Raw genomic sequence first — 22,772 nt, forward strand, 5'->3', positions numbered from 1 at the left:
TTTTTGGGGTTCGGGGAAAGGCCAGGCTGCAAAAGTGACACCTAGAGAGGCAGTGTAACAGTAGATATGACAACGGGGTGGCTGTGCGTAAGGGAAGGGCAGGATAGGCAGTTCTAGACCCAGCCCCTGTGTAAGCAGCTTCCTAGGAGCCAGGCTTAGGTGAAAACGGGTGCTCTCCATCCAGGTACATCAGAACTGCAGGGAACCACAGCTGCGCTGAGGCAGGGCCGGCCCAACCCCGTTAATGCTTCACCCTCAGCCCCTGCCCAGTGCTTACGCCAAGATGGCAGAAAGGGATGCCACTCGAACCCTACCCACAAATAAAAAGCAATGTTATTTTTTTCCCCAGAAACAGAAAACAATGCTGATTTTCATAATTTAGAGCAAGAGACAGAAAATTTTAAGAAACAAGTTTTTAAAAATATATGATTTAATTGTACATGAAAGCCAGGGTATCATGGTGGGAAGAGGTGTAAAGTCAAGTGGAAACCCTGAGGTCCCCAGTAGGCGCACATGAGGAGAGACAGGAATTTAGGTGAGAAGCAGTGTCCTGGAAAGGTCTCCACAGGCTGAGACACGTGACCTCTGCCCTCTGAAATGCGCGTTAACGAGACACTCCTCACAACTCTTGTTCAAATCCTTACACTTGGAGGGCACTGCTCCGAGTGGAGACAGCTACCAGATCACAACCACGACCACTGGAGAGAATTCTCTGTCTGAAGGAGAGACAGCCAAAACCAAATCGTGCTCCAAAATGGATGAAGGTGAACCCTGGACCAAGGCACGTGACCCAGCAGGAGAGCTGACATGTGGCCTGTGGGGATGGTCCCCCGACACACAGACAAGTACAAGACTCGGCACATGTGCAGGGGCAGGAGACTCCTGAGCTAGGCTCCCACAGGGGTGGGGTAAACAGCATACTCTTAACAACCGAGAAGACTCCAACTCCCTGCGTGAGACCCACATCCTCTCCTGGGCTGTCACTCAATCTCGGGAAATACTGGTTCAAGGAAGAGAAACAGGGGCCCCACTGTGTAGGAGCAGCAGGCGAGTCCTTCCCAATCTGGCTGGGAGCCCCCTTCTCCCTCTGGGCAGGCTCAGCAATACTGCCTACATGCTGTTTCCTGGTGCACAGTCAGAAGGTCAGACCCCAGTCATGTTGTCACAGCAGAGACATGACCCCAGCTCTTCGGGGAGATGTTCAAGGAACACCCACAGAGCTGGGGTCCTTCTTTTCGCTCACCTAACCCAGAAAGATGACCAGCCTGCTGTCTCTCACCCTTGGCCTGTTAAACATCCCCTTTTCAACTTCAGCTTAAAACCCAAACCTCCTTCCTTGGGGGCGATGACTTCAGAGGTGCGAATGCCGTCAGTGCTGGTCACCCAGCTGGGACAGGTGGGCTGCCAAGCCCAGAGTTTGTTCCTAAACTGGAGAGACCTGGGCTGGAATTAAGACTGGCGAGCTGGGTACTCAGCCCCTGCTTCCACTTCACTGTCCTCGGTCCGTCCCTGCACTACCTCTCCCTATAATACCTTGAAGGTTAGCACGTAAAGATCCCCTGCCCTTAACTGCTGGCCTGGGCTTCCTGAGAGGCACACTCAGAATCGTAGGAGCTCACTCAGCTCAGTAAAGGGGTGGGGACCTACAGTCAGCAGATTCTGCTGGGTTGTTTCTGAATTGTGTCTTCAGGGTGGCTGGTTTGCTGCTCAATGACAGCCCACAGTCCTTTATATCCTGATATGTCATATGGTCTCTTTTAGTGTCCGGCGTACCACTGTATAGTAGTTCTAGTATTTACATCATTACTTACTGGTGTGAGGAGGTAGGAAGCAGTGCGGACCATAACACAGGATGTCCCCAATCCCCCGGGGGCTTCTCTACAAGACCAACTTCCCAGAAGTTCCACAGCCTGGCCCAGCAGCATCTGCCTGATGTTCTCCCAAGTCCAAGCCCAGAGGCTTCTCAGGAAATGTGAGGAGGGCACTTGGAGGTGGCCATTCCCCAGCAAATGCTAGGAGAAAACCACCAAGCACGAGGCCAGGAGCACAGACCCTAGGCAGCACAAATCAGGCTCTGAGAGGTGCTCTGCTGATTTTCAGTTTGGGGGGGAGGAAGGGAGGCTTTGACCAAAAAAGCCCTTTGTCAGACCTCAGGAGGATAAAAATAAAACCAAAATAAACTGAAGGTTGTGTCATCACTTACATGTTTCAAAAGGAAATAGGACACGCTGCATGTTGTGAGCATGGCAGGCGGGAAACGGAGCCGGGGAGAGCCTTCTGTGTTCAATATGCGGCATCTGCAACCACTCAGGCGCCCCAAGTGGAGCGCCTGTGCAGTGGATGCGGTTAATCACGGGGCGGTCCACGCAGAGCCGGACCAGCGCCGGTGCTGAGAGATAAGACTGGAGGTCCGGCTGTGCGTCACCTCCCAGCCCAAAGAGGCCCCAGGCTCTGGTTTCAGGGGACTCTCCACTGAAGCCACAGGTACTAACCCTCCTCACCCTCAGCCCAGGCCAACACTAACCGTTCAGCTAGAAGAAACAGCCACAGAAAACCAATTTTGTTTCCTTAAGAAAATAAATATTTGCAGGAGGTTAAGCAAAAGTACAGGGGCTGGACAGGGGCAGGAAGCGGGGCCAACACTTTCAGCGAGCTCTGTGGCTCCCTCCTCCAGAGTACCAGCTAGGGCATCAGGGCCCTCACTGAGTCCAGGTACCAGATGCTCATGACTCCCCTTTCCCATCCGAGGGCTGCGGAAGTTTCCCCTGTCTTGGAGATGATGCACTGTACTCCCATGTTGGCTGTGAGCCCTGGCTGAGTACCTTGGGGTGGTGGGGCCTGGAGGCTCTGATCAAACCAGGCGTAAATCCCTGTTTCTATTTTACCACCAGGGAAGAAATGAGAGACAAGTTTAGGAAATGCCCAGTTGAGATAGTCAGTCACTGGACAGCTGTATCCTCAGGATCAGCTTTTCATCAATAAGAGCGAGGCCAAGCCCTGGCCCACTGCTGCAGAAGAGACAAACAGACTCTTGCCTCTCAGCGCCGCCGGAAGGCTCGGGATATTCTCCAGGCGTTGGGTTCCTCATAGCGGTTGTACAAGGGTTCAAGTCGTTGCTGCTTCTTCTGCTTGCTTAGCTTGGTCGGGTCAGAGACCTTGAAGAAGGCTGGAGCAAACTCCACGAGCCACCGGGGGTCAATGGTGGTGACCTCACGCATGTACTCCTTCGTGGTCAGCACCAGCTCGTGGTACACCACCCTGAGCGGGGTACAGAGAGAGGGCTCAAGCCTCCGATACAGGCCTGGCTCCACGGCACCCTGGTCCCTGGTGGGCCTCAGCTGAGCTTGCATTTGACCCTCCTACCTTTCCTGCCTGACCCCTGAGGAGACTGCAGTCTCTGTTTATGATAGCCACACCCCAATACTGAGGAGCCTGCACACCTCTAACCACAGAGAACTGCCAGTTCCAACGATTTAAATGACACGGAGCCAATCACATCCCTTCTCTGGACCTCGGATTCCTGCTCTGTGAAATGGGTGGTTTTCTGGGCTGTAGCCATAGACCTCTAGGGCCCTGAAGAGGACCTCAGAGGCTGCCACAAGGGGATGGGGAAAGCCAAGCAGGCAAGGCTCTTCATCTCCAGCCCTCTTCTACCACCGTGGTGGCACCGTGGTTTATAATTGGTTTTATGTTAGGGTGGGTAAGATTCCAATTTTTTTTTAAATACTACTTGAAAAAAATTTTTTTTTTTAACCACCTCACTAGATAATCTCTAAGATCCTTCCTAGCTCTTACCCCCATGATTTTCTCTAAAAAGGGCCTCGGGACTTCCCTGGTGGTCCAGCGGTTAAGACTCTGCGCTTCCACTGCAGGGGGTGCGGGTTCAATCCCTGGTCAGGGAACTAAGATCCCACGTGCCGCACAGTGCGGCCAAAAAAATAAAACTAAAAATAAATAAATAAATAATAAATAAAAAGGGCCTGATATTGTGTCTAATTCAGGCTCCTGCTTCTCTAGAAATATGAGCAATATTAGAATAGGAAGTGCTGGGGGTGGGTGAGGATACAAACACAAAAGGCCAGCAGATCCACAAGCTCTCTGCCCACCTACCATTCGGGCTGCCTGTTGAAGAGAGCACTGGAAGGATGGATGTAGACCACCTGCTGGTCGATCAGTGTCCGGTAACCCTCCTGTGGGTCTTTCTTGGCAGCGTTCCGGAAGAATCCACTGCAGATGGCCTTCTGCACTCGGACTGTGGACTTACCACAGGAGACCACATCCAGCTTGTGTCTAGCAGGAGAATAAATCAAGAGAGGACAAAGGTGTGAGACTATTCTGCTTTCAGAGGTTCTATCTTCTGGAATGATGGTACCCAACACATCCTTCTTGGGGTCCCCAGAGTTGGCACCAGGACCCTGCTTCCAGTCCTTCCAGGGGCAGCTCTACACAGCGGGCAAGATGGATGCCATAAGAGCCAGACACTTTGCTTAGGTTGTAATTCAACCCAACTAATAATGTTGCAGACGCTTGTAAACAAAGAGCATTGTCAACAAATAATATATCATCTCCCTCTTAGGAACTTTCTGAAGTGATTCTCAGCCACGTCCTTACCTGGGGAGGAGTACAACAAAGACGGAAAAGCTGGAGGAAAAGAGTTATGTGAGGAGCAAGAGGACAGGTGCCTACAGCTTCACAGGTTCGTACAGAGACAAACAGACACGGCATTCAAGGAGGTTCAACTTGAACATGAGAAGTCACCGGGTGTTACCTGTCCATTATGCCCAACATCTGCTTGCGAATGTCCTGGGCCCGGCGCAGAGAACGAGCCTGGATAAAGTTCTCATAGCACCATGGGTTGGAGAACTTATTGTTCTTCCAGGAGTTGTACACGGCCAGCAGGGTGAGGTGGTCCCCTTCGGTCTGGTGGAATTTGGCCTTCTTCTGATCTGCAAGGGCTTGTTTATCCTGCAAGCAGTGCGGAGAGGATCATTTTCCACCCCACAGCTACTAACTGAACATCCAGCAGTGCTGGGGAGCCCTCTGCGGCCCCATCAAGTGTCCACATTAAGCACTGTGGTGGCAACAGGCTGATTTCACCCAACTTCACCTGACCCCTATCTGAATGTGGGCCTGAACTCCCTACCTTGGGCCTGTAGAAGACGTTCTGCACAGACAGCATGGACACAATGGTCAGCATTTCCTCACTGCAGCCTAGATGCACAGACATGATCAGCATTTTGCACAGCATTGGCTCCAGGGGGAACTCTGCCATCTAGAGGGAGAAGAAGAAACTACAATTGCATCCCTGGGGCAGACCCATCTGGGGTTGCTAGTGTAAAAACACTGGTCAGAGTGGGTAACAGACCACAGGAGGTTTACCTAAGCACTATGGTGCGGGATGCCTGGCTCTATCAGAAGACTTTTTTATTTTTAATTTCCCAAATAAACCCAACAAAATGTATGTGACCAAGAATATAACTACCATTGGGATAGGTGGGAATTTTGCAGACATCTTTTCAAATTAAGGCTAGACTCAATAATATATCATGAGGTAAGATTAACTGAATAGAATTTCTTTTTCTGTAAAGAAGAAAGAGTTTTAAGTGACAGCGGAAAATCCAGGTTAAAAACAGGCATGTAGAATTCTACTCAAAGCTTATCCAGGGCCTCAGAGTTTAATCTTTTAAACAGAACAGAGTATGGAAGGTTAGCCAGGGAACCTTCCCCAAAGCACCAGAAGTTAGGTTCTGTCCCCTACCCTGCGGCCCAGGCGAGTAAGTAGGCCCTCGTCGTCCAGGGCCCCCAATGTGTATAGCTGCTCCATGGCTGTGATCAAGGTTTCCATTGGCGGGGCATCCATAAAGTCAAAGGACAGCAGGTCATTGATGCCCATGGCCTAGAACAGAAGAGAAGAACGTGTGTGATGGGAAGGTCAGCCTCACCAGTGTTAACATGGAGGGAGACTACTTGTCACCTTCTCTCTTATATCTTCGACTGCAATTAGGAAGCCACTAGCAGGATCAGCAGGAATCTCCAGGAATGCGCCACACAAAACTCAAGACTGATAGAAAGCATATACTTTCTCGGGAAACTTTAAAAAACACTCTCTCAGAATGACAGTATGTACAGCTTAACGACAAAAAGATAAAAATTTAAAAATGGGCAAAGGTAGACATTTCTCCAAAGAAGATATAAAAATGGCCAACAAGCACATGAAAAGATGCTCAATATAACTAGTAATTAGGGAAATGCAAATCAAAACCACAATGAGATACCACTTCATACCCACTAAGATGGCTATAGCTATAATTTAAGAAAGAAAAAAAAAAAGAAAGAAAATAACAAGTGTTGGCAAGATATGGAGAAATAGGAATCCTCATATGTTGCTGGTGGGAATGTAAAATGGTGCAGCTGCTGAGGAAAACAATTTGGTGATTCACCAATAACTTAAACAGAGAATTACAAAATGATCCAGGAACTCCACTTCTAGATATATACCCAAAAGAACTGAAAGCAGGGACTCAGACAAATACTTGTACGTTAAGTTCACAGCAGCATTATTCACAATAGCTAAAAGGTAGAAACCAGCCAAATGTCCATCAATAGATGAATGGATAAACAAAACACCGTATATACATACAATGGAATATTATTCACCTTTAAAAATGAAATTTTAACACATGCTACAACATGATGAACCTTGAAAACATCATACTAAGTAAAATAAGCCAGATCAAAAGGACGAATATTTTATGATTCCATTTATCTGAGGTACCTAGAATAGGCAGATTCATGGACACAGACAGTAGAATAATGGTTACCAGGGGCAGAAGGGAGGGGAAAAGGGATAGTTTAGTTAAATGGGTACAGAGTTTCGATGTGGGATGATCAAAAAGTTCTGGAAATGGACAGTGGTGATGGCTGTGTGGCTGCACAACACTGTGAATGTACTCAATGCCACTGAACTGGACATTTTAAAAAGATTACAGTGATAACGTATTGTGTATTTTATCATAATTTAAAAAAAAAAGACAACAACTAGCTTGCCCTGTCTCTTGCATACATAATTTCTCCTGTGCACCTAGGAAGTGCCTTGTACCATGTTAGGTGGCAGGGATATAAAGGTGACTAAGACATGGTCCCTGCTCTCAGAGTTCACAATGGTGAGACACGTGGACACAAAACCACCGGCAATCTGCCTGGCACAGAGTGTGTATTCGATACATTTGTTACCAAATTTGATGACTAAGAGAGACAAGTGAATGATGCCCTATCCAAGTGTGTATAAAGGGAGATGTGGCAGGACCTAAGCTTTCTGCTTCTTTCCCATAAAGTGATGGTGACCATAAACACAGCGGGTGTTCAATAAATTCTTACTGTATAAGAACTACAAGGAATTATGTTAGCAATCAGTAAGCACTGTGCCCAGTGCCCTTACCTGCATTATCTCCTTTATGTTCGCAGGAGAGACTATTAACAGCCCCCGCTTTTGAGAGAATAGAGGGCAGAAGGCCGAGCAGATAAATTTGCCAAGGACACACAGCTCGGAGCAGAAGTTTGAGCCACAGATGCCTCTCTGTTCTCACTCCAGAGACTGGAGCAGGTTTTTTTTTCTGAAGCTCTGTTTTAGCCTCTCTTACAGGGAATGAATAATAAATGACAACAGAGCACTCTGCATCAGCGAAGTGCTAGGGCTCCAGCGCAGCATCAGTGTCGGGGGGTGGGGGGCGGGGGTCCCATCATCTAGGAAATTACTCATGCAGCTCCCCCTGCCAAAAGACAAGGAAGGTCCTCACAGGGGACTGAGAGAGGAAGAGCAATGATTCAGAATGAAAACCGAGTCCCCAGGGGGCCAGGCTGAAATCTGTACTAACAGTTCCCCTTTTTGGATTGGGGGTTTTGCTTCTGTTCTAAAAGAACAGAATTGGATCTGAAAGTTAAAGGGTTGAGGGAAGTGAGTTTGTCCACAGTTTGGCACTGATTCGATTTTTCCTAATATCCTGTTTGAAAATGCTCCCAGCTAAAACCTTTTATAACCAAATACCCTGCTGGTTACGATGGCAAGAAAAAATGTCACAGCACACATGCCAATTTAGCCCCAGCCCCGCAGCAGAGAGGCTGTTATCACAGCCGTTTGCATTCCACTCAAAGGAACTGGTTCCATGAGGTTACTGAAGTATTTAACAAGGTTCATAAAACTGAGATTCATTTACTAAGGCCATAGGATTGGACTGTTCTACCAAAGCATTCTAACAAGACAGTGATTTCTACCTTGAGTGAGAGCACTGTGCTTGCTAAGTTGGTTCTCTGGATTTCCGGCACGTTGGTGGTCAGCATTTCATCTCGGTAGGCACGTTCTGTGTACAGCCTGTAACACTTTCCTGGGCCTGTTCTCCCAGCTCTGCCAGCGCGTTGCTTTGCCTGAGCCTAGAGGAGTGGGCATATAAAAGTAACATATCTGTTAAACATTGCTTAACAGCTTTACCCAGGAAATCTGTTAAAAGAGGGGCACTCAGCAACAGGCAAAACCTAAAATGGGGTTTATTTCACTTCCTTTAGGGTCATTTCCAAGACTACCTACCAACGCTCTTATCATCCCCTCTCCAACACTCAGCATTTCAGGAAACTTTGTTCAAGTGAGGCCAAATACAAGCAAGTGAATAGAAGAAATATGGTAAAGATCACAGAAATATACCTTCAAAATAGTGTGGCAGGGGCTTCCTTGGTGGCGCAGTGGTTAAGAATCCACCTGCCAATGCAGGGGACACGGGTTCGATCCCTGGTCTGGGAAGATCCCACATGCCGCGGAGCAACTAAGCCCGAGCGCCACAACTACTGAGCCCATGCGCCTAGAGCCTGTGCTCTGCAACAAGAGAAGCCACCGCAATGAGAAGCACACGCACCACAACGAAGAGTAGCCCCCGCTCGCTGCAACTAGAGAAAGCCCTCGCGCAGCAATGAAGACCCAACACAGGCAAAAAATAAAATAAAATAAAAAATATTAAAAAAAACACAAAATAGTGTGGCACATCATAAATGAGAAAGCATAAAACAAAATGACAAAACCCACCCTCCACAGTGATGACCAAATGTAAGTGAACTGAATAAATATAATGTTAATCATACCAGTGAATGAGTCTGCAGCTGTTTTAAAAATTCGGTTTGAGATGCTCAATGACAGGAGGAAATGTTCACTCACAGAGGTGAAAAAGCAAGTTGCCAAACAATGTAATACTAATTTTATTTATTTTTTAATCTTAATGCAAATACACAAACTACCAGAAGTAAAAAACTAGGGAAAAAATACCTTAAAATGTTAACTGTGGCTAATTCTAATGGTAGGCTTGTTGATGAGTTCTATTTTCTTTATCAAATATCCAACAATGAACATATATCACCTTAATATTCAGGAAAATTAAATACTTAATTAAAAACCGCACACTTACTACACTACTAGAATTGCAACCTGAAACAAACATGAAAAAAGATGGGCAAGAAAAACATCAAAATGATGACAGTGATTGGTGGTAGTAGGACTATGGGTAACTTCCAAAATAATGTAATGTAATCTCGCCCTGGGAGAAGGGCGCTAATTTTTGAAATTAAAAAAAAATGTAGGTTAGCCCTAGGTTGCTAGGAAACAGTGAATAGCAATCTGAAGAGGGCTGTTTTCTGACAAAACCATCTGTCTTATAAATAGTATCAGGATTTAGAAATTCCTATGCCAGCTCCAAACCAAAGGATGGAATATGCAAGGTCACTACCCACTCAAAGGCAGGCAGCAATCACACACCGTGGCAGACTCCACAGCATTCTACAGGTGTCTCTCCAAATCAGGGAGAGCAGATAATAATAAATAATTTCTCCATCACTGCGAGTTGCACGTATCACCCCCAGGAGAACTGTACAGAGTACACATGCTGGGGCCAGACTGCCCTGGTTTAAATCCTGGCTCCACCAGCTGTGTAACAGGCAAGTCACATAACCCCTCTGGTTGTCAGTCTCATTTGTGAAATGAGGATAATAATAACATCTACAACAAAGGATCAACTGAGAATACAATGAGTTCATGCATGTGAAAGTAGCTGGGACAGTGCCTGGCACTTAGGAAGTACCCTGCAAGTCTTAGCTATTATTACTAAAGTTTCAAAATGAAAACAGCCTTATGGTATTATAAATTATGAAAGTAATACATACCTCTTACAGAATATTAAGATAATATATATAAAATAGATAACTAATAAGAACCTGCTGTATAGCACAGGGAACTCTTCTTCACTTTGCTGTACAGTAGAAACTAACACAACATTGTAAAACAACTATACCCCTATAAAAAAATTTTTTTTAAAAAGGACAATATATAAGAGTACAGGGAAGAAAACGTGCTTTACCCATCAGCACAGTAACCAGCAGCACCACCAAGAAATAATGCTGGCTAACATTTCGCCAACATGCTCTCGGTCGCAGGCACGTTTACACACACTGTGCACAAGCACACACATTTTTAAACAAAAACTGGATTATACTACTCATGTTATTTTGTAGCTCACTTTTTTCAAACGCTATATCAGAGTTATGCTTATGCCATTAAATATAGATACACACCACCTTGTTAATGTCACATAACATTCTATGGAATGAATTTACCACATTTTATTAAACTACTTCCCTTTTGGAGCTCATTTAGAATTTTTCCAGGTTCCCTCCAATATAAACAATGCTCCAGTGAACATCCTTTTCCATTACCTTTGGATATGTGTTCAATCATTTCTAACTTTCAGATATACTTCTAGAAGCGGAACTGTTAGGTTAAAGAAATGAGCTTTTACATTTCGGATACATTGTGGCCAAACTGCCTTCAAAAGGGATGATCAGGCTATTCGTTTTTAAATATAATTTAGGTAGGAGATTATTCCATAATTACCAAAGAAACATATTATCATCTCATGAATTATTACTATCTCAGATATCTGTGGCTAAGTGCAATACTTTAAAATATATGTTCTTACCACTTATATTAGATCATCTAGGGTGCTAGGATTCAATTTCTTTTTTTTTTTTAAGTTCCAGTTTTATGGGGCTTTTTAATGTTGACACACAATTCTGGAGATTAAAAGCAAACAACACAAAATCTCCCTTATCTCAAGAAAGCAGCCAGCATCTTAAAACCATAAAATTCAAAATACAAAACCATAAAAAATTTCAGAAAAGCCCTAACCAGGATTTTCAGAAAAGCTGCCATACCTGAGAAATAGGAGTTACCACGAGCTGGTCGATCCCAGTCTTAGAATTGTAAACTTTCTGCTTCACGAATCCAGGGTCCACCACATAGTAAATGCCGTCAATAGTCAGTGATGTCTCCGCAATGTTGGTGGCAATCACGACCTGCAGGCAAGAAGGACACAGCTGGATTGAGCCGCCCAGGCTCAGCCCAGAGGTGTGAGAGGAGACTTCTGAACTCAGACACCTTCCCAAAGGGATTGTGTGGCCCTCCCTCTCTCTAGATGATTAGAGAGCACTTAACCTCAGTTTGGCCTCAAATGGGCAGAAGGGGAGGTGCCTTCCTCTTAAGGGTTAGGTTGGGGAGGGAGCGGCACCTGAGAGAAGTGGAGTAGGAAAAAGCAGTGGCCAATCAAAGCCAATTTCATTTGGTGCAAATGGTTACATATCTCATTTTCTAGATCCAATGTTGATTACTACAATTTTAATTTTCTAGCACGCTGGGAAGGCAGAGATTTCCTGGCATCACATGTGCCAGTGCAAAATGAGATTTTTCGTCCCCCACGGGGACATCTGGACTACAAAATGGGCTGTTTGTGTATGTGGAACAAGAGGGAGATTTTTTTTCTGATCATGAAATGAACTATAAGGCGGCAGAGGAATTTCACAGTTTGTGTGTATGCAGCAGTATATGTGATCTAGAACATTATTGGTCTCAGCTTGGCACTGCCACTGTTCTTCCACCCAGAGGTTCAGATAATAAAACACAAATGCTCAGAAAAATCATTGTTAGGAGGCACCGAAACATCTCACCCCATGCCAGCATCTTACCGGCCCTGAAACGCTTCTACCTGCCAGAGAGCTGCAGAAGCCCTCCCGGAGAGAAGTGTCATCACCAGGAACAGAACAGAGGAGGAATCACTGTCTTCCCACCAAACCTGCTCCTCCTCGTTTCCCTCCTCAGCACCATCTTCCATCCAGCTGCCCAAGCCAGAAACTGGTAGTCATTCCTGACTTCTCCCCTCTGCCCTTCCCTAAACCTCCAGGCATCCACTATGTCTTGACCATTCTAACTCTTTAATGTTATTCAAATCCTTCTATCCTCCAGATGGTTACTAGATTCATTGTGGTGGTCATTTCATAATATATGCAAATGTCAAATCACTTTGTAGTGCCCCTGAAACTAACATAATGTTGTACATGAACTACATTTCAATTAAAAAAGAAAATCCATCTGTCTTCCATTCCTAGGTATATACTCAAGAGAAATGAAAACACATGTCCACACTAAAACTTGTAAACAAATGTTCATACCAGCATTATTCATAATAGCTAAAATGTGGAAACAATCCAAATGTCCATCAACTGATGAATGAATAAACAAAATGTGGTACACTCTGTTCTACAACAGAGTATTATTCAGCAATAAAAAGAAATGAAGTGTTTATACATGCTACAAGTAAAAGAAGCTAGTCCGCAAGGACCACACATTATGTCATTCCATTTATATGAAATGATGAAATGTCCAGAATAGGAGAATCCAGAGACAGAAAGTGGATGAGTGGTTCCCAGGGGCTGAGCAGAGGGTGGATGGGGGATGATTGTTAAAGCGTGCAGGGTTTCTTTGAGGGGTGATGAAATTGTTCTAAAAATTAACAGTAGTGATAAATGGTGATTGATTAATGATTAATAATGGTAATTAATGGCTGCACAATCCTGTGAATATACTAAAAAAATTCTGTGACCATACTAAAGTGTACTGAATTGTATGCTTTAAAGGGACAATTGTATGGTATGTAAATTATATCTCAGTAAAACTGTTATTTTAAAATCCATCTGTCCCCTTTCCCACTGCCTCAATACACACACTCACAGTCAATTCCAGCTGCTGGAACTACACAGCTCCCTGAAATGGCCACACTCTCTCACCCCTCGGCTATCACAGCCTGTTCTGTCTACTCAGAATGCATGTTCTCCTGCCCTTCTTGTCTAGATGAACATCCACGTGTTCTTCAGGACTAGCTTAGATCCTCACTTCCTGTAAGAACACTGGGTTGGGTGCTCCCCCACTGGGCATCCAGCACACCAGCAGCACGTTCACACTATATGTTAAAGGCCTGTCTACCGGTGGATGTCCCACAGCAGATAGAAGCCTGTCCTCAGACTGCAGCCCTGGTGTCTACCCCAAAGCCTGGTAGATGCTCAAAAAAATATCTGTCGAATGAAGGAAAAGAGAGGAAGAAGAGCAAGATCACATACAAGACCCTCATTCCTTAACAAACTGGTTGGACCACTTTCTAAAACATAATAAACAAGACTCACATACACCTTAAGCAATGCCCGTTAGGGCCAGCTGCATACAGCACATGGTTTCAGAGCACAAGAGCCTGTGTTACCTTTCTGCTGCCAGGTGGAGCTGGGTCGAAGATTCGGGTCTGCATCTCACTGGGAAGAGCAGAGTACACTGGAAGGATAATCAACTCTGGAACATCGGGTCCCAGGGATTTCATTCTTTCATACAGGATCTCACAAGCAGTATCGATCTCTTCCTGACCAGTCAGGAAGACCAGGATATCACCTAAGAGGAGAACAGAAGCATTGACTTTCTGTGTGTGTGCCCTATACAAAGGCCACAGTGACATTCACCAAACTCCAAACGATGGAAAACACACTCATATTCTGACCTCTAACAAATCAAGAGGTTTTCATCTATCCATGTTTATTCATTTGTTTGTTTTTGGTTTTTTTAATTTTTTAAAATTTGTGTCTATATTTAAATAGATGCATTTAAACCCTACACGCCATTATTTATATTTTCATCACCACCATTTCAAACATGTAAGCCTGAGACTTATAGACAGACCAATACTTAAAAGGCATTTTTTTAAACGTCTAAACTACAGGATGGTTTTTTTGGTTTTTTTGTTTGTTTTGGCCGTATCACGAGGCTTCCAGGATCTGAGTTCCCCGACTAAGGATTGAACCCGGGCCCCCGGCAGTGGAAGCGTGGAGTCCTAACCACTGGACTGCCAGGGAAGTCCCTAAAAGGCATTTTCTAAAGGTGAGCAAAAATACCTACATTAGGACTTGGTCTAAGAGGAAAAAATGCTCTTTCCCCCTACCTGGTGGCTCTGTTAAGTGGATCTGCATGACAGTGATCAAGCTGGCATCCAGATAATCAGTTTCAGGTTCCTTTGTATACAATATTTCTACTGGGTATGTTCGACCTGGGATGGTGAAGATGGGAGCCTCATAGAAGTACTGAGAAAACTTCACCGCATCCAAGGTGGCTGAGGTGACAATCAGCTTCATGTCCTGCCGCTTCTGAACCGTCTAAAGGGAAATGCAACGTAGCTGACGAAAAAGGATTGCCCGAAGAGGCACAGGCACTCAAATCCAATTCCCAGAATTCAGTTCCCAACAGGTAGAATAAAGGTTACCAAAGAGCACCCAGTTACCTTTTTCAACAATCCAAAGAGCACATCAGTGTGAATTGTTCTCTCATGAGCCTCGTCCAACATGATGATTGCATACTGAGTGAGGTCGGGGTCAATCAGGCACTCTCGGAGCAACATCCCGTCCGTCATGTACTTGATAACTGTTTCGGGGCTGGTGCAGTCCTCAAATCGAATGGTGTAGCCCACCTAAAGCAGAACAGAAGCTGAAAACCTTAAGACACAAACCTCTCCTTTTTGCAATCTCCAGGCAAGATTTTAGCCCAGGCTATTACCCATAATCTTAACAGACAGAATTTGACCAAGATGTACAATGATTCCCTCAAAGTAAAATCTGCCTTGGACTTGATCCTGAACAGATCAGTGATGACCATGAGAACCCTCTCTCTCAGGAGAAACCTGAAAAAGGTAGAATTGCTCCCATCTTAGAGACAGAGATCTGGGCCTTTACACTTTCTTCAGGCATTTTCAGCATAGCTTCGCCAACCACTTACCTCTTGGCCTAAGCAACAACCAAACTCCTCTGACACTCTTTTGGCCACTGACATGGCCGCAACTCTTCTGGGCTGCGTACACCCAATCTTGCCCCTGGAAGTGTAGCCCGCCTCTGCCAGGTACTGGGTGATCTGCGTTGTCTTCCCAGACCCTGTCTCTCCGATGACAATCAGAATCTGATTGTCATGGACAGCCTGAAGACAGCCAAACATAAACACGGTCATTAAAATCTGCCGCACATTTTGGAGTAAAGCAACTGATTATGCTCTAACACTAAAGGATAAGAAGGGGAAACAGTAGTATACACACGGAAGATGACAATCGGAGCTTAAATTATTTTTAATGACGCATAGAAACAAATGCTAACAGTGATTTTCTATGAGCAATGCTCTTTCTTATTTTAATCGCATGTATGACAAATTAAAAACTTTAAACTTTATGAGAATTCTCTTTTTAACTGACTCAAATTTTTTTAAATTTATTGGTTTCCTTAAGTTCATAAAAACACAAAGATGATGCTAAAAGCATAACTATCCAGATAGACCTAATATTTTATATACGTACATGTATTTTTTAAGTGTTACACAAACATGGTTAAAGAATTCAGTAGTAAATAAAAAAGTTAAATACAATGTTCCTTTCTACTGCCATTCCCAAATCTATAAAGTCACTTTACCCCCTAAAGTCACCTGATTTCTACACTGTTTATAACAGCAAAGGACATCCATCAACCTATACATGTCTATTAACACAGGACTAGTTAAATAAGCCAGAGCACATCCACATAACAAAGCACCTTAAAAAAAAAGGGAACAATGCTGAGCTATATCACTAAGGAGAAAAAGCTAAACACAGAGCAGTACATATAATACGCTGTCATTTAGAAACACATACAGCTCATATAAAACATATAATATCTGTGTTTTCGTATATATTTGTACTTCATTGTATATGTATAAGATGTCATTGAAAGGATTCCCTGGAAACTAGTGAACTCAGTTGCCTCAGGAAGGTTTAGTGGTCTTAAATCAGAGCTCCAGAAAATGGAAATAAGTATCTCAAGCAAAGATTTGCCTCAATGTCAAGTCAAGCATCCCGATTATGCTTATTGTCCAGAGCTATTTGTCTGTGCAACACAATACTCTGTCCACTTGCTCTAGGGATCCCTAGTTCAAACAGATTTATTTCCTCATAGGAAAAAAAAAAATGTGTAGACTAACATATACATATTTTTTAAGTACTTGGAAATGCTTTTTTCCTATCACCTTCGGAAAAGCCACTTCAAATGTGCTAATTTCAATTAAAACATGTCATCCTCTTTTTAGAAAACACCCTGACTTCCCCACCAACACATCATAAAGGGCTTCTCACCTGGACCAGCTGCTCCTTCAGTTTGTAGATGGGCAGGCTCTCTCTCTGTTCAATGATTGACATCTGGGTCTTTTTTCCATAAGAAGCTTTGTTGCCCCCAAAGGCATGCTTCTTCCACTCGGGAATGTCATTGGGCATCATCCCAATACCCCTCATGTTGGCAGCAATCTGCCTGCCTTCCGCTGCAAAGGAAAACAGGCGACTTAGTATCATCCTCATGCTACCTCGCTGCCCTCTCCCCCCACACTCGACAAATCACATTTCTCCAGTACATCCCTCCTCTCTGCTATCTCTGTCTTGAAGCCACCATCTCTCTCCTCTGAACTATTATAAAAGCCTCCTAATTCACCACATGTGTCTACTCTTGCCCCATCCAATCCATTTTGTAGGGCACCCTCAATAATCCTTTGGAAATGCAACTCTGATCTTGCCACTTCCCTGCGTAGAACTTTGCACCATTTCCCCGTGAACTTTAGGATTGAGCCCTAATTCCTAATGCCATCTCCAAATTCCTGGCAGCCACAACTCACCCCCCACCTCTCTGCCCATCATTCTCTCTATTCCAGCTACACAGTTCTTTCCCACATCACAGCCTCAGCACAGGCTATTCCTCAGCCTGGAACATATTCCCCAATCCCCACGCCAGCCCCTTTGACAGACTAAGTCCTATTTATCCTTCGGGTCTCCACCTTCCCAGGGAAATGACCCACCACAGCCAACTATACTACCTGTACTTCTTATCTATGTAGCACTCATCGTGATTTGGTCAGTAATTTGGTAGTATTTGGTTAATATCCATTTTCCCCACTAAAATGTGAGCCTCAGAGAGCAGGGATCCTGTCTGCTTCCTTCACAGTTGTATACCCAGGTACCTAACACAAACAGTAAGTATTTGTTATGACTGTATCCAGCAGTCAGTTAATATTTACTACACAAAGATTTATATGAAAAGAGAAGTTTCAAAGCTGTATTATCTTTGGAATAAAAGTTTTTAAGTTACTCAGAAGAAAACAGCCAGTCTAATGATTTGACCACGGTTACGAAAACATTTAAAAAACAAACCAAAAACGTGCTCTAACTGAAGGGAAAAACTAAATCACCAAAGCCAAGGCTAAATCTTTAGTTATGTACTGGCAGTGCCTTCTCCCTGTGTATGTGAAAGTTCAGATTTTTTTTTTTTTGAAAAGTCCATAGTCCCCTCCCAGAGTCCTACCATCAGGCAGAGGATCAACCCAATGTTTGTTGAGTCCCATGGGAATAGAATCCATCTCCGCTTCCCGCTGGGCCTGTTTGAGTTCCCGCCTTTCTTTGGCGAGGGCACTCTGCATCATTGCTGCTTGGGAGAGGGAACCATCCGGGTTCTAGTGCAACAGAGGACAAAGCAACATCAGAATGGGATCTCAGCATGCATTAAATATCTAGGAAATAAAATTCAGATGTTAAGCCACTCAAATCTAAAAAGAGGTCCACCCAGAAGAAAGTTCATATTAACACACCAGATTGCATGAAAGAAATGGATAAACTGTACTATATTCAGAGAAAATGAACAAGGACAATGATAAATCACTGAAGAAATTAGGGATTTGGGGCTTGAAGATGGGAACCCCAAGAGAATGGACATGTAAGAAATGGATAAGAATTCTTCTGTATGGTCCTGAGAACTAAAATTGAGACCAGTGAGATGCCTCAATAAAACATATTCAGGTCTACCTAAAGAAGAACTATTGATCAGATCCATCTGGGGATGGAATGGGTCTCCTCAAGGGCTGGTGAATTCACCAACATTTTCAAGCAGACATGAGAAGACCACGTGGGAGGAACACTGAAGAAGGATACATGGGCGGATTACAAGCATCAGCTGGGCTGGGAGATCTTTAAGATACCCTTTTCCAAACCTAAAATTTTATCATAATTATTCAGTGAATTCTTCTCCTCACACTGCATGTCACAAGCTTTCTACTGGGGGGCCCAATTGCTCAAGTGAACCCTTCAAAATTGCCCTTGAATCTGCAAGGTAATGACTCAAGCCCTAAAGCCTGGGCAAAGGCAGTGATGGTAGATCCAGCACTCATATTTACCTCTGCTTCCTCCCAAAACACACTAAAATGAGAGTATAAGAATTTAAAAGGCAAAAACAACAAAGCCAAGTCAATCTTCCTCTAAAACAAAAATATTCTGGACCCCGACCAACAGTCACTACTACCTCCCGAGGCCTGAATTCTGCTTACTCAGATCTAGTAACCTGCTCTGAAAAACTGAATTGCCACTTTAGGAAAAGAAGTTCACTTGACACGTCCAGGTTAGAGTCTCAGTGTTTCTCACCTTGACAATTTTGATGGGGCTCATGTCCATGCTTTGCTTGGTGTGCCCTCTCAGGAATGGAGGCTCTTCCTCAACCAGTTCAATCTCAAGGTCCTCATCTAAAAGTCCCCCAAAAGAAGAATCAGCCAAAAAAAAAGAGAGAAATGACTGATCGTTTTCACCAAAACAATACATTTCCACAAGCATCAGCAATCTTTATCAAAGATAGCTCCCAAGGTCAAAACTGTAATGCAGGTGTCTGCTTCCCCCTCCACCAGCCATTTCTAGGGCATCTGTGCCCCAGCCCAAGACCTGATCAGAGCTTTCTTCAAAAGAAGTGAAGCCTGTGGAAAAATGCTGTCTGACACTCTAAATGGCACTAAGGCATTTGCCATCCAACTTCATATGGAATAACTCCTAACCCACAATAGATTAGGGAGAAAAATTTTAGTTGGACAAATGGACAATACCAAATGCTGACAAGGATGTGGAGTAACAGAGACTCACTTACACTTATGGTAGAAGTGTAACTTGGTACAAAAACTTTAGAAAACAATGTGGACTCCCTGGTAAAGTTGAATACACACATTTCCTACCACCCAGAAATTCTCCTCCTACATGTTTAGGAAAAAGAGACGGTCTTGCATATGTGAATTAAGAGACAAACACAGGAACTTCATAATAGAACTATTCATAAAGGTAAACAAAAAAACCGAGAAGACAGCTTATATGCCCATCAAAAAGTAAAATGAGTAAATAATGGTAAATTTATATACAGAAAAACTCTACAGCAATGAAAACGAGTGAAAAATAACTATAAAAATCAACATAGAGGGACTTCCCTGGTGGCACAGTGGTTAAGAATCCGCCAGTCAATGCAGGGGACACAGGTTCAAGCCCTGGTCCAGGAAGATCCCACATGCCACGGAGCAACTAAGTCTGTGTGCCACAACTACTGAGCCTGTGCTCTAGAACCCGTGAGTCACAACTACTGAGCCCGCATGCCACAACTACTGAAGCCCACACGCCTAGAGCCCATGCTCCACAACAAGAGAAGCCACCACAATGAGAAGCCTGCGCACTGCAACGAAGAGTAGCCCCCACTTGCCACAACTAGAGAAAGCCCGTGCGCAGCAACAAAGACCCAACACAGCCAAAAATAAATAAATAAATTTAAAAAAATCAACATAGATAAATATGGAAAGAATGATGGTGACTCAAAAAAAAAAAAAAAGAAGTTCAAAAACAGACAAACTGAACAATACAATGTTCAGGGATAGATATATAGTAGATAGTAAAACTATCTACTAAAGGAAAATAGGAAATAATTAACGCAAAATTTAGAATGGTGGTTGCCCAAAGGAGGAAGGAGGAAGATCTAATCAGAGAGTGGCATGTATGGGTTTCAAAGGTATTGGTAGGTAAAGTTCTACTTAACTGGGTGGTAGGTACACAGGTGATCATTTGTTATTGTTATATAAACTATATAACTATATACGCAGATGTTCATTTGTTATTGTTATATAAACTATACACACTTTATTAAGGAATTTATTTCATCATTTTAAAAAATTGCCTATGGGCTAAGTCAAAAATTATTCCAGGGCAACTCAGAGGTAATCTAGGCAGATCCAGGGTTTACAGAACAATTACTAAAAATGTGAGATCAAATTCACTCCGCAAAATACAATTATGACTTTTTATATCCTAAAAACTGATTATAAGCAACAAATGTAACAATATATACACATTTATCAGAAAAATGAAGTTTTTTGCTTCCATCGTAAGGAGACCCTTTTCCTTTGAGAGATTAGTGGTGAGACCCAAGGAACAAATGAGTTTAAGCACTGGGTTAAACTACAAATAAACCCTATCCACGGCTCAACTTGCCAACTGTCCTCCCAACCCATCATCCTGCTCCATCTAAGTGGCTGGTTACCTTCTTCATCATCCACTTTAGGGAGAATGCCAGTCTCTTCATCAAAGTCTGGAAACTCTTCTTTGGAAAGGACATTGGCAGCAATCATCTAGCCAAAGGATAAAAGGAAGCATTTGTCACCTGCTAGATCAAAACTCTTCTTTGGTAGGAGAGTTAATACAGAGATTTCATGTAGGAAACCAAGGTTTTTTCCTCTGCTGATCCAGGACTGCAGGGCCTTGAACACCATATATCCCATCCCTAGGGGGGCACGACAACATGCCCCCAAAAGCACAGCTCAACGGTCTCATCCCCAGGGTGTTATCTGCTCCCTCCCTTGACTCCACAGCATTCTGCACACCCCTTATTATGTAATATGTAAGTCTTCGCAGTTATTTGTTTCAATCTATCTCCTCCCCTGGAGGAGAGATCCTCAAGGGTAGGAACCACGATAGGTCCTCATAGCCCTAGCATCTGCACAGTGGCCTGGCCAACAGCGCTTTTATGTTTACTGACTAATGATGAAAACAAGAATGAACATTTATATAACACATAACACAGGAAGGCACTAACCTAAGAGCTTCACTTCTACTAACTCGTTTAATCCCCACAATGTCACCACTGGCCCTGTTTTACAGATGGGGGCGTGGAGGCACAAAAAGGTAGTGTAACCTGGCTCAGGACCACAAGCTAGCAAGTGGCCTAAAGTCACCCAAGCCATCATGCTCCAGGGCCCACACTCCTAAACACCATGCTACCTGCTGAATGACTACGTGGCCATAAGAGCAAATGGCCCCAACCTGCTTGATCTCCCACTTCTCCGGGTCAGAAATGCGGGTAAGGCGCTTGCGCTCCAGCGAGTCGTCCTCTACTTCAGGGGCACTGACGAGGGAGAGGTGGGTGGGTCTATCCGGATTCCTCATAGAGGTCTCCTCGTTGGTCTCCCCAACAAGATTCCGTCGTCGATTTGGGTTTAGATCTTCTCCAGTCTCTTGATCCACATCCTAAGGCACAAAAACAAGGGACATAGCCTACCTGCCGTCATGTTTCCCTGGCCATCAGTTGTGGAAACCGGCTGGATATCTCACCTACCTTCATGCTCAAGCTGGTCTTGGTCCCAGTGAAGGACAGCACTTTGACCTTGACCCTCTGGCCTTTGCTCACCACATCAGCCACATTGGCCACACGGCCTTCCCGGCGGAGCTCAGAGATGTGCACCAGGCCTTCCCACCGCTTCCTGAGGGAGAGTCACACACGTCTGGAACATGCCTAAAATACTTTTTCCCCAACCGATTTCCACGCTTGTTGGAAATGAACAAAGGGAAATGGTCTTAAACTCAAGAGGAAAGTTCCAAGAAGGTGGCCAAACAATAAAATAGGATTACCACCCTCCCAGAGAAAAAGTTGGGGGCCAGGGGGCAACAAATTCTCATCTGTCTCAACCAGCAAAAGGGCAGACCTCCCAAAGGCAGAGGAAGGAATAAATGGCTCTATGACATTTCAAATAAAAAGTCAACTTCTAACAATCTGATACAGTAATTTTTTAGAATGTGAAAATCCCGTGATAAAAGAAATTCTGTCCTTCAGTGGTGTGAAAGCAGAGTACCAGCCATTACCTTAGCCCCTCCAGCTGCACAAAGCATCCAAACTGCATGATGCTGGTAACTTTGCCGTTGTAAACGTCCCCGATGGCGGGCTCTTCTGGGGGAGGGCGGTCCACGTGCTTATCCCGCCATCTGTCCAGATTCCTCTCCCCATACTTGTCTCGGTCTTTCCGGTCTCTGGGGGGACTCTGACTTCTGCTCCTGGACCGATATCTAGACTTCCCCTTATTCCTCTCCCGGGTCCGGGAACGTGATCGAGAGCGGGACCGGTGTCTCCGCTTATGGTCTCTATTGCGGTCTCGGTCTCGCTCGCGGTCTCGCTCTCGGCTCCGCTTCTTCTTCTTTGTCTTGTCCCTAACAAATCAACAAATACCTATCTGAAAAAGAAACCAGCCCAATTCCATCTTT

At 44.4% G+C, this 22,772-nt stretch overlaps 1 protein-coding gene across 1 annotated transcript in view; it reads right to left on the minus strand.

The window, feature by feature from the left end:
* Positions 1-442: 442 nt before the first annotated feature.
* The window catches only part of DHX8 (DEAH-box helicase 8), a 29,298-nt gene continuing 6,968 nt past the window's right edge, over positions 443-22,772 (minus strand). Inside the window, exons 6-23 of the mRNA XM_030849023.2 lie at positions 22,377-22,718; positions 21,853-21,997; positions 21,561-21,764; positions 20,782-20,869; positions 18,864-18,961; positions 17,755-17,902; positions 16,542-16,723; positions 15,170-15,364; positions 14,679-14,864; positions 14,343-14,553; positions 13,617-13,798; positions 11,245-11,385; positions 8,272-8,427; positions 5,759-5,896; positions 5,144-5,272; positions 4,769-4,965; positions 4,111-4,290; positions 443-3,258 (exon numbers count right to left, since the gene is read on the minus strand). Coding sequence (XP_030704883.2) covers positions 3,039-3,258; positions 4,111-4,290; positions 4,769-4,965; positions 5,144-5,272; positions 5,759-5,896; positions 8,272-8,427; positions 11,245-11,385; positions 13,617-13,798; positions 14,343-14,553; positions 14,679-14,864; positions 15,170-15,364; positions 16,542-16,723; positions 17,755-17,902; positions 18,864-18,961; positions 20,782-20,869; positions 21,561-21,764; positions 21,853-21,997; positions 22,377-22,718 — 3,142 coding nt within the window. The 3' untranslated portion in view covers positions 443-3,038. The remainder of the gene's footprint in view (positions 3,259-4,110; positions 4,291-4,768; positions 4,966-5,143; positions 5,273-5,758; positions 5,897-8,271; positions 8,428-11,244; positions 11,386-13,616; positions 13,799-14,342; positions 14,554-14,678; positions 14,865-15,169; positions 15,365-16,541; positions 16,724-17,754; positions 17,903-18,863; positions 18,962-20,781; positions 20,870-21,560; positions 21,765-21,852; positions 21,998-22,376; positions 22,719-22,772) is intronic.

Source organism: Globicephala melas, chromosome 20 (assembly GCF_963455315.2).
Source record: "Globicephala melas chromosome 20, mGloMel1.2, whole genome shotgun sequence".
In the NCBI taxonomy this organism is placed as follows: domain Eukaryota; kingdom Metazoa; phylum Chordata; class Mammalia; order Artiodactyla; family Delphinidae; genus Globicephala; species Globicephala melas.